Raw genomic sequence first — 12,605 nt, 5'->3', positions numbered from 1 at the left:
CTAGAGTAAACTCGAACCTCTGTAATGCATCTTTAAGGGATCATCTTCTTTGACTTGTGGTGATGATTTTTAGGAGAATTTGGCCACATTAAGTTTAACAAACCACTTTCCAGTACATCTCACAGACATTCAGTCTCTTCCTACATCAACACCTACTTCTCCAAGCAGTGTAGTCACCATTGCTTTTCAGACCTGTTGCAATATCTTTTTCTGGTTGTTAAAGCTGCCTTTTTTATGAGACCACAATAAAAGACTACAAAGCAGCTATAAAATAGGCCTCTGCCAAGGACTCTCCTCTTCACAGTAAAAAACAGCCATTAAGTTTTTGAATACAGCTGGTGCTATTTCAGGTGTTACCTGAAAATAAGTTCAGCTACAAATTGGAAAAGTAAAACACTGACCTAGTTTGTTTCTAAGAATATTGCTACTGACTTCAATGGGATCAGTATTTTTCCTTAGTAGTTTTTGAGGTAGGAAAGTCTTTTGGTTGCAGGAATAACATGTTTATCCTACCACCTTGCTTACCTGAAGAATTATGATATATATATAGCTGTTCCTGGTTGCTCCATGAGTTCACCATCAGAAAGCAGGATATATTAGTTAAAGCTGGCTACACCATTGCATTCAATAACTTTGTCTTTTGGACTAGAGGATACCAAAAGTAGTGATGTGGAAATACACCCTTCTGCCTGCTCAAGATAACTTCCATATCCAGCAATAATTGCCCAATCTCTTATAAGCTAGCTTGGCACTTTTGCAAGCATGTTACATCATCAATGTATCAGTGCATAATATCAAAATTTGGCATGTTTTGGTTGTATGGTTATTGCTACTACTTCAGTTAAGCAGCAATTAAGATGAAGGATTCTTTTTCACATGCTGTTTTAATATTCACTTCTGATGGGATTATTCTTCTTTGGGAAACAAGCCATCTTATATCAGAATGACTTTATTGTGTGGACAACTCTGAATCGTAAGGGGTCCTGTGAATTTGATCATAGATGTGCATAATTCTCTTTCCTTATTTGGTTGAATTGGTCGGGTTTGGTCAGCATAACAATGATCAGATCTCTCATGGTCTTTGGACTTCAACATGACATACAGTGGGACAGGCAATAGAAAAGATCTCTCTTGGTTTCTTTCTCCTGAGACCACTTCCTTGCCTCATGACAAACAAGCTAGGAATGGGGAGATGGTAGAACTGGAAAGAATTTGGGGAATGCTGAGGTTTTTTCTTCTCCTGTCTTCTGATGTTATAACGACATTCTCAGTTTGTACTAGCGGTCTATTGTCCCTTGCTCTCACTTGCTGGTTTTATCTATGCTGACATCCAGGTCAAGCTGCCAGCTCAACTCCTGTTGTCTTTCCTCACTTTCTTATTTCTTGTCTTTCCCCCAAAGGTCTCTGCTGCTCTGCTCTGCAGAATTCCTCTTCCAACACCTTTCATCTGATGTTTGTAGTGGTATTATAATTTTTCTCCTTTGTATTTATTGAACTAGAAGATTCAGCTCACCTGGCTTGCCATATAGCATTAGGTATCTAGTATAAACCAGTTGCCAAAACTCCTTCTGTGGTCAATGGAGAGAGATAATTACCTCCAGAGGCTGATTCATCCTGTCCAAAGACAAGGGCAGAAGTAATTTGCCTAAATGTAGGTGCTTCCACCAGTAAACATGCCCTCAGATATTCAAGGGTATGTCTGCAGTAGTATATAAGTTTGTGTCAGGAGTACACTTTTGAAGCAAATCTTCTGGTTGTCTCCATGCACTGTGATTTGGTTCATGTTTCAGAGTACATGAACTGGTTTCCTTTCAGATGAAACTAAAAAGAAAGTTGATTGTCTCCAACCCTTGAACCCCTGAATTCAGTCCATGAGACCAGATTTGAGTTAAAACCAGTCTGAATTCATTCTGATCTAAACCATGTCCATATCTAAACAAGCAATATCAGTAGACTGCAGAGCCAAACACTTGGTGCTGAACATCCACAACTACTAGGTCTTTTCAGGTGCCGTGAGTTGTACGCCTGTGAATGGCTGAAGTGCATTAGGTGAGCTCTTGCTATGTATTATCTGGTTTAAATTCAAGTGGAAGAAGCTTACAAGCTGGGACAATGCTTAGTGTGTAAATGCAAATAACTGAGAGGTTCACTTGAAAAGTGACCTCCTGATCTGAGCCAAAGCACTACTGTAGAGGCACACTAATAACCCAAGACATCTCCATGAACCTGGCAGATACGACACGGAAGCTGTCAAAAGCAACACCTTTCTGGAGTGGCAGCTGGAGGCCATTTGAGAGGTGCCATAGCACCTAGTATGTCACTAAGAGTTTATGGTTAGATCCCTAGTCCCACCAGAAGGTAAGTAAAATAAATTATTCTGTATAGGTGCCTCCCCCTTGAATAGAGAGAAATCCTACACAATTAGCTGTGTAATTTCTAGATGGCTGAAGTCACATGAGATGAAGCCCATTCTTTGTCAGAAGTTAACTGCCTGAGCCAAAGAGAATGACTTAAGCAGCAGAAATTACTGTAAGAGACTTCAGGCAGTTACGTATTCCCCAAAAAACCTCACATAAGCATCTTGTGCTCTTGCAAATGCTCAGAGGTGCCACCACTGTGTTTGGGCTATATACATAAGTGTTCATCTACTGCCCAAGGCCATCTGGTATTCACAGAGTAGGCACTCCCAAAGCTTTATCTCTTAAGGACAACGTACTCCAGTGTCCTGATTTAGCCCCATTCAGCAACTAAGCACCACACAGCCTCTCGGTCACTCCCCCTACCCCAGCGGGATGGGGGAGAGCATCGGAAGAGGAAAAGCAAGAAAACTCATGGGTTGAGATAAGAACAGTTTAATAATTAAAATAAAACAGTAATAGTAATAATGGTAATGATAATAATTATTATGATGTTAATAATAATGATGATGATGATGATATAATGAAAAGGAAAATAACATGAGAGAGAAATGAAACTTGGGGGAAGAGAAAAAAACCCACAAGTGGTGCAACCACTCACCACCCACTGACTGACGCCACCAGTCCCTGTGCCATGATCGCTGCTTCCCCCAGCCACCTCCCCCCAGTTAATATACTGGGCATGATGTCACATGATATGGAATATCCCTTTGGCCAGTTTGGGTCAGCTCTCTTGGCTGTGCCCCCTCCCCTCCCGGCTTCTTGTGCCCCTGGCAGAGCAGGGGAAGCTGGAAAAGTCCTTGACTAGTGGAAGCACTACCCAGCAACAACTAAAATATCAGTGTGTTATCAACATTATTTTCATACTAAGTCCAAAGCACAGCACTATGCCAGCTGCAGTGAAGAAAATTAACTCTATCCCAGATAAAACCATGACATCCAGGGACATCTAACAGACTGACAGACTGCAACGCAAACTAGCAATCATAGCTGCTGCCATTCAAATGATAGCCAGAGGACAATTCCCTTTTGTATCTGTCCCTACCTATGTGCAAGAAGTTTGGGTAGCACCTGACAAAGGATGAATTGCAAAATTGCTATTTTAATGCTCTCTTTTCCTGTCTCTGTCCCCCTACACATAAATAACCTGAAAATCATTACTGTGCTATCTGAAAAGCTCTGCAGATCTGCAAATCTTAGGCATACAAAAAGGAGGGAGGAGTAAGCATTTTAAAAGTCAGGTGGCCTACAGTGCACTTTGTTTTTCTCTGCCTCATACACTCCCCTTTGCTCAAGCTGTTATAACAAGGACCATCTTGAATGTAATGTATTCACAATAAAAACCCAAACAAACCCATATGTGCTGTCCCCAAATACACTGAAGCAGCACATTGGTAAATACCCATTTTGAAATGCCTTTCACAGTAACATGCAAATTACATACCTTGCAAGAGTCACAGAGAGAACAGGTTTGCAGTGTTTTCAAAAGACATTAAGGCTATTACCGTCAGTAACTATTTTCTGTATTTCCTTCAAAAATGTTTCAAGAGATTGTCTGAGGGCTTTGTTAGTACAGAAACTTTATCTGTCAAAGTGTTTTAAACTGACAGATTGCTAACACAAATCCATTATATTAAAATCTTAAGTAAAATAATATACCCTCTAACAAATACTTATAATAAAAAGATAATACATTATTAAATAAGAAAAGACACACTTCTTATGCGCTTTACTTCCTGAAGGTAAGGATAAGTATCCAGTGAGATTTCTGGAACCTAGTACCTAGATTCAGTGGTGATAACAGGTAACTGAAGCATAAACAGTCTCTGCAAAGTCTTAAAAGCAGAGTTACAAAGAAAAGCTGGAGAGCAGAGGGTTGAATCAGGGTTTCTGGGAAGTATTCTGAGATTTCTTGCACTCTGGTTAAACCAGCTGATTTTTTTTTTCCACATATGTTTAAAATTGTCTATAAATGATACTGGGGAACTCTGATTATAATAAACTGTTTTTTCTGAATGTGAATACTTGGTAAAGCTGGAGGACTTTAAGTTAGGTCAGCAATCATTATTTTACTAACTTTTGGCTACAATATTAAGCTCTGCTGCTTTACTGACTTTTTAAAAATTATTTTTCAAGTTTGCAATATACTTCAAGCCTATAAGGGGTTTCTATTTTGTATAGCAGATAACAAATTAGGATGAATTTTAAAATGTTATGCTATGGCCATGCCCCACCTTCTTGAAGCAAAACCAAAGGCATCCTTTGCTGACTGCTTTCAAAGTTTCTAAAATTAGGTATTTGCTCTTGACTTTAAGACAGATTCTAGGATGTGCATGGCTGATTTGCCAGCACTTGTCTCTTAGCTCAGTTGTCCTAGCTGGTAATCAAGATAATTGAAATTGTGTAAGAATGGACTTTCTAAACCTGCCTTTTAATGATGAGGTATGGTTATTGCTGAGTAATGAAACAGTGGCAGTGGAAAACATTGGTGGAGCCACAGCTGTATTTCTCACAGGATGCTTTTGTTGCATCACTTCACTCTCATGCAGTCAGTAACAACTGCTCTGACTGCCTGTTTGTGCATTTATTCCACAACTGCCTCAGCTATTCATCTGCAATTCATTCATAACTAATCTGTAAATCCCCAGCCCTGTTTCCTTCTGGTCTGCCTGCAAGACTTCCCAAATGGACACACATCGTTAGACCTACTGGTAAGGAAGGCAGGTTATACCTGTAACTTTTACAAGGTTTTTAATGCTTAAGAAGCATTAATGTGCACAGCTCATGCAGCAAATACGTATTAAAGTTACTTTTGTCATTGGTGTTAATTTGACCATTTTACTGTTCCTGCTGTCTTCTTTCCCACCATTAAAGCTTTCCTATAAAGGCTTCTTTCAAATGAGATTAAAAACTGGTTAGGAGCTAAATACTGTTTCCCTTCAGCTTTTACAGATTCTAGTCTTCTAGCTGAAGAGGGAATAGGCAGAGCCGTGGGACACAGGGGAGGTGGTATCTTTCCTGAGATAGCCCTGTGACATTCAGCAAGTTGGCACCACCGTGCTTCTGTTCTTCCTCTCATTCCCAACATGTTCTAGCTCTGTGGGGAAGAAGCCGCCTCTTTTTTTTCCTATGGTTGGCTAATCCCAGTTCTAGTCCCTGCTGGAAGACAGGTAACGGGAGGTTACTCTGAACAGCACTGGGTAGTGCTAGCACGGCACCGGCTATAGCAGAAGCAGCATCCCTCCAAAACCCACAACTTGAAAGCTGACACAAAGAAGGCTGCAAGAGTACCCTGCCAATAAACCTCCTGTTTTACTACAGAAATAGACATACATACCAAGCCGCTATGCTTTAATGCAGGACTATTTATTTTCCTCTTTTATTGAGAGCAGCGCAACAGCGGCTGCTCTGTCTGAGTCTGTCCTCATTCCAGGAGTGTTTGTGTGTTGCGTACCTGGTTGCTAAGATGATACAAGCAGTCAGAACTGTGTAGCACTGAAGAAGGCATTGATGATACTGTACAGGTGTTAGAAGGCAAGTGGGGTGGATTCTGCCTTCTTTTGAGTAGGGTCTGTCTTCAGAGCAGGACCATTTTTTTTACCCACTGGAGCACCTGTCTAGAAGCATTTAAAGTCCCACTTCAAGACATAGCATGCATGTTTAGCATAGATGATAATGTGGAGAGGCAGGGCAAGGGAGCATGGAAATGGGTAAGGAGGAGAGGGATGATTTTTAAAAGGTACATTGCTCCTTCATGTATTTTTATAGAAAAAAGTTCTTGTGGGTGAGTTTTGCTTTTACTAAGTAGCTGAATGGGTTTGAGAGACAGCAACTAGAAAAGGAGACTGAGTGCTGTAAGAGCGGATCTAGATGAAAGACCATCTTCATTCTCTGAAATTTCTCTACACACTGAAGCATCACTCTTCTGTTGGAAAAGTTGCTGACTTTTTAATTTGTTTATGGTTTTGTTTAGAATGACCACAGTGCACAAAACTGAAAGACATCTGTCATTCTGGGTTTATGGAAGCCACATTTATGCTGAAGGGAAACATAACTGTTTGCTTGTTGTTGTTCTGAGTTTCAACAAAAGCCTTGGAGGCTGTAATTCAAGTAATTCACATTTTTAAACATTAATACTCAACTTAGCTTATTTTCAGCTTGGCACCTCTCTTTGCAGATGCCCGAAAACTCATTTCTCAGGTCTGTTCTAGGAATGTCATAGGGGTGTTGTCAGGGCTGGTGAATTGGTTTGTTCTGATGTTGTGTGGACTTGTGAGGAAAACACTGGCCAGCTGACTTGCAATGGAGTTGGCTTCTAGTACTGCCTCTGCCTCTGGCTTGTTTGGTGGCTGTGGACAGTCACTTGGTGACTCTGTGACTCCATGTTCCCACCTTTAAAACGGGTGAAGATTTTTATTTCCTTTGTAAAATGCTTTGAGATCCACTTTATACCACAGCAAACATTGCTATTAGTAGTCATATATATATTACTCTCTTAAAGCCATAGGAAGCTATCCATGAATCCGACTTAGTGCATGCAACCAATGGGGGTCCCTAAAATCATTCAGAATTAGTAGCTGGGAGGCAGTGGCTGCTGTGCAGACTTGCCCACACTCCAGAGATGTGACTGCAGCTTCCACAGGTATGTCCAAGCTTGCTCTAAGCTCTGGCACTGCTAACGGGGTGCCCATAGTAGTGTGCAGCTTAGCGTGTGCTGCTGGCTGCACCCAAGTAGCTCAGTAGATGCTGGGGTGATGAGCCCACGCTGAGCTCCATACTGCTGCAGTGACATTGCTGCCAGTATCTCCCCTAGTTAATTTAAAGCTAGCTCAAGTATGTCTGCACAAGCAGCAGTTAGGCTGTGACTGCAGTATAAAAATACACTCCTACAGCGGGAGCTTCAGAGAAAGCATCTTAGTTACATTTACAATCAAGCATGGGCTGATGGCATCATTTCAAATTTACCTTACCTTTGGCTTATCATTCTTCATACTCTGCAAATATAACTCTTGTCTCAAAGTAAGGGAAGGTTTTGTTTATCCTCTACACCTGTTGTGAATGGTGTTCTATATTAGGGCATGCTTAAAATAGGAATTTAAATGCCTCAATTTTCATTTTAGTTGCCACTTTATCTGTGTATAAGTCTCATCTACCTTTTTTTCCCCATTCAAAGTGTGGAGGAAGCTTTAACATGATGACAATAATGCTGAGAAGTAGGTAGTATCACTCTGTTTTTAGAGAGAGAGAGAAATCGAGGCAGAGGAAAAATTATCTGCCACGGACTAAACAGGGAGTCAAGGTGGGAGAAGGAACAGGCTCCATGCATTTATATTTCCCTGGAGGAACCAGTGGTGTTTGGACCATATGGACTGTATCAGTTAATCAGTAACTCACCAACTACCAGTTGCATCCTAATCCATTTTTTTGCCAGGTCCCCTCTTTTTGTACACCTTATACTAATGTTTATAAGAGAAGTCTTAAGTACACTTTAAAATGATACAGCAAATTAATAATAAACTAAATAATTCAGCACTGTATGGAACAAGCATCCTCCTAGCATGTATCAGATAAATAAAACATGGGTTAGAAGTGTCTCTGAATGATGGTATTGTAGGAAAGGCATCTCAAAAAATAAAAGAGTAATGATCTCATCCTTTTCTGTTTTATAGTCTTTCCTTTTTTAATACATTTAAAAAATATGGCTCCAAATTCAAATGCTTATGGGAAAGATATACTTTGAAAAGATCTGGTTTTAAGTCTCATTAGCTATGCTAAGTATCAATTCATTTGGCAAAATATTCTCCCAGAAAACAGTTTGTGCCAGTTCAACGCTATTTGATGGCTGATTCCTCAAAGATCTATTCCGAGTATAGAAAGGAGCCACATGATTCATTCAGCTTGTGCATATCTATTCTATCTCATAGAAGGATTATATATGGAGAGATAAAGGTTTGTTAAACAAAGTATCATTAATCACTCTGTCCGGAAATTTAGACTTTGCAGGAGCATGCTGCAATTTGCATCACTTTTGCAAATCACTGCCTTGCCAGTGCTGCTGGTGAGAAATAACAAACCTGTATTTATTAAAAGGACAGGTTTAAGATGAATATAATTCCATCCAAAAACTGTGAGAATGGTACAGAATCCTGTCGCCTGCACTCATTCAACGGGAGAACACTGTATTTGTAATAAATTCCTTTTGCTCTGGATGAGTTCTGCATTTTCAATGAGGTTAACTTGGCAACATTCTAGTTGATTTTAATAAAAATAGCTGCTTTGAGGACAGGGAGCTGAGGTTGCCAAATTTACAGCTGCCTTGCACAATTACTCTTACACCTCCTTCAGGGCTACTTAGAACCAGTAAGCAAATTAAGTGTATCGATTGCAATTTTGTTGGACTAACCCTTTTTTCTTAAGGAATAAACTTGATTCCTTTCAGTATGTGTCTGCTCAGAGTGATCTCTTTTCTTTTCAGCCATAACACAAAGACAACATCATGGCTGGATCCACGACTTGCGAAAAAGGCTAAACCTCCAGAAGAGTGCAAAGAAAATGGTAGGTTATTAAGTTTTCGTTGCTGCTCAGAGGGGATTTGCCTGTGTGTGTGTCTCTCTCTCTCAGTTCTTTCAAAAATCAGGCATTTGGGGGAACGATGAAAGGTGTTTAATTGCTGCTTTGGTTAGAAGCCATAAGTGATACCAGTTCTCAGTGTGCCATGTGTTTCTGCTTTTTATTCCCCTTTCCGATGCTATCCAAAGCTGAGGATCACAAGTGTGTTTTCTGCCTGTTGTGTGTGTGACTCCGGGACTGACCCTCTCCCTCATCTCCTACAGAGAACTTTGGTCTGCAGAACAGAATCCCTTTTCAGATTCTGAGCTTTTAATCTACAGGCGATTCAATGCATAAGAGAAACTAGCAGCACCGTGGGAATATGAATATTGTTTGATTTGTATTTAAAGGTACAGTGCTATGCTATTTAGTAGCCAATTTAAACAAAACAGTGTCTGATAAAACAGGGTGTGGGAGGGAGAAAAGAGATCAGTGTCTGTCAGAGTTCAAGGCTGGATTTGGGGGGTACTGCATTGTTAATAGCTTAAAATTTAAAAGCATAGATACTGTTGAGGATGCATAAAGGAGCTGTAGCTGTTGTGCAGGAGACTATACTGACAGATTCAGAGATATGAAATAATACAGATCATATTGAACTATCTTATATGCATTCAGTATAATCTCTATTTTTTCTCTAGTAAAATTTCAGTAATCAAAAACATCTAATAAAGCCACAGTAAAAACGTATTTTAATAGACCTTTTTCTGAGGAGGTTTTTTTCATTGTTTTATAGATCCATGTCAGTTCAATTAGCCAGTTAAGAAGTAATGATTTCTAAAGAGTGCTACTTATTTTATTATTGTTAGATACAGAGGATTAAATACATGCATGCATTAATTCAAAGCATTTAAAAATATTTTAAATTTATTAATATGTTTTCATGTACTGCATCTGATTTCTTTTAAATTTTCCAAAGTACATTAATTTGCTTAATGTAAATACTATTAATAGAAAGAAAACTCAGTGCCGTTTTGGGCTGATAAAGAGGTCACTGAGGAGTTTCTGGCTGTATAAATTTCAGGGTCAGTTGTTTGGTAAAGAATGTCCCTGGGATTTTTTTGTAAATGGCTTCATTTTGAAAGATTGCTATATTCCAAAAATCCCTTCCTTATTTCAGCAGAAATTCTGACGTTCTCTTCTGACATCAGAAATTACATGTCTGAATGATTTTGTGATGCTTATTCTACCACTGACAACATTAGCTCCCGGAGCAAATTCTACAGTGAATACAACAGAAATGTGTTACTGAAACAAAACAAGGGCATAGGAGTTTTGCATTATAAATCTCTCACGTTACTTGCATGAAGCTATATCTTACCCTGATGCCTAAGGAATACTAGTAGAAAAAGCAGAAGAAGAATCCACCAATATCTGTGGAGTAACATATCAGGGAGTTACTTGGAGTAAATGTGTGTTACTTTTTTTTTTTTCTGTTTTCTTTTTCTGTTAGCTGTTTTATACTGAGATCACAATAAGTACTGAAATATTAAAAAAAACCACACCAACAAAATATCTGAAACAATCTAAAATGAAGGTCGGTGCATTAAAGAACCAGCATTATTCTGTAGTTATTTGACTACTGGATTATTGAATTTCTATAGTATGTTGGGTCATGTTGTTCTTTTAAGAGTTGCTCATCTCAGTAATGCAAAGTACTTGAAGTGAAGCATAAAAGACTTTAGGGAGAGATCTTCTATTCTCACAAAGATTGTTCCTGCAACATCTCTCTTCTTAAGGTTCTTTGACTGGTCAAAATTTGTTTTGGTGTTTTGTTCTGGTTTGGTTGGTGTTTTTTCCACATCCAATTCCTGCAGAAGAAAATGTTCTTAAAATGTCTAATATGCCTTAAAATGACTGTACCTTGCCACTGAGGTCCAACACCAGGGAGTTCGTTATCACACGTGGGGATTTGGAATTTTTGTTCAGTTTTAATATAAGATCAAGGATTAATTTCACATGCTTTTCAGCTATGGCTTGGTAGATATTTTTTATGCCAAACACCTCTTCTGTTACACTTTATGATTTATTCTTGCACATTTTACTCAGAGATACAAAATTTTGGAAAGACATCAGTGTTTATATAGGAAGTTATACTTACCTTGCTTCTTTATTGCTATCTGCATAACTTGTGTTTTTCATTGACATCCATTTTGTCACATCTGAAACTTGTACTGATTCACTGAGATACCTTATGAAGTCCTTATCACCTATCAGATTCCGCAATCAGGTTTTCATTGTACAACGCAACTTTTGTGTTCTCCTTTCAGTGCAAATCCTGCCAAATCCTCCTTCTTCATTCTGCCACCAGCACACAGTTTCCACACCAGACAACATCCAAGCAGCATACAATAGTTGATTCCTGGTGTTCTGGGCTAGCAATATTGAAAGCCCCCTCCACACCAGGCATTTCCTCTCTTCCACTTTCAGCTGTTCAATACTTCTTTGCCAAATCTGATTTCTTCATTTTCTCTGGCTTCTGTACCTGCAAATTCCAGTGCTTGCTCATTTCTCTGTGCAAAATCTGAACCAACCTTCCAGCACATCCCTCCTCTTGGAAAAATTTTCACATGCCTATGCCAAGAGATTGACAAGCTCTACCAAGTCAAGTTTTCTTTGCCTCTGTGCTGTGGACTCTTTCTGTTTTCCTTAATGACACCCACTGCTCTAAACCCCTTTGTAGGTCAGGAGGTTTTAAGGGCTGATCTTTATTTCTGTCTCTGTCATGGAACCTCTGTGTGAGTTTCAGTAAATCACTTCGACTTTCGCTCTGTCAGATCTACTTAGATGGCAGGTGTTTGAAGCAAGAATTGCCTCTTACTCTCTGTTTGTATGGTGCCTATGTGAGTTTTGTAATAGCAATAAGCAGAAATAGCTGGAAATTCTTCAATAAGAACTAGAATTCTTTACACATATCTGATTTCCTCCAGAAAATCTTGACTTCATTAAAAAATTGTACTTTCTCTGCTGAAAATATGAATTAAATAATTGGGGTTTCTGAATTAGAATGCTTCTTTTAAATTATTCCCTTTTTTTCCATATCAATGTTTTTAACCGGTTTTTATCTGTAGAGTACCACAGAATTTATAGTTCTGCCTCCTTTGTTTCTGTGAGCTAGATTCCCTGGTCACTACATTTTCTATAAAGTCATGTTACATAGCAGACTCACAGGATTTGCATGATTACAGATATATTATGTGAGTGGTCTACCAATAGAGTCTGTTCTTTCAGAGAGAACATGGAAAAGAATGACAAGTCCCATAAGGCAATAAAACATGTAGTTCAATATTGAAAGGCAGTTCAGCCTTAATGATGTGAAATATCTCAGGTTTTAGAAAGTTCATTTTTGGCTAAGAAATGTAGTAATTAAATTTTTCAAATTCTTTAATTAATTTTCAGAAACTTTCCCTTCTAGAGAAAAATGAACATTCACTTCTTTATCAATTTGGGGATTAAAAAGCTGTTGAAATTTCCTGGGACCAGATATGTCAAATTTCACTTATTTCATTGCTACAATTTTCACTTATGTCATTACTAATCCATCCCAATCAGTAGTCTCCATCACTCTTAACCCTCCCTTTC

General features: G+C 38.9%; 1 protein-coding gene across 6 annotated transcripts in view; it reads left to right on the top strand.

The window, feature by feature from the left end:
- MAGI2 (membrane associated guanylate kinase, WW and PDZ domain containing 2) overlaps window positions 1-12,605 on the top strand; it is a 762,823-nt gene that overhangs the window by 522,476 nt on the left and 227,742 nt on the right. For all 6 annotated transcript variants that reach the window (XM_075081471.1, XM_075081469.1, XM_075081468.1 and 3 more), the window contains exon 6: window positions 8,893-8,972. In XM_075081471.1, coding sequence (XP_074937572.1) covers window positions 8,893-8,972 — 80 coding nt within the window. The remainder of the gene's footprint in view (window positions 1-8,892; window positions 8,973-12,605) is intronic.

This window comes from Phalacrocorax aristotelis, chromosome 1, assembly GCF_949628215.1.
Source record: "Phalacrocorax aristotelis chromosome 1, bGulAri2.1, whole genome shotgun sequence".
NCBI classification, from domain to species: Eukaryota; Metazoa; Chordata; class Aves; order Suliformes; family Phalacrocoracidae; genus Phalacrocorax; species Phalacrocorax aristotelis.
Note: the sequence above shows the minus strand (reverse complement) of the source record. Positions and strands in the feature narration are given on the sequence as shown.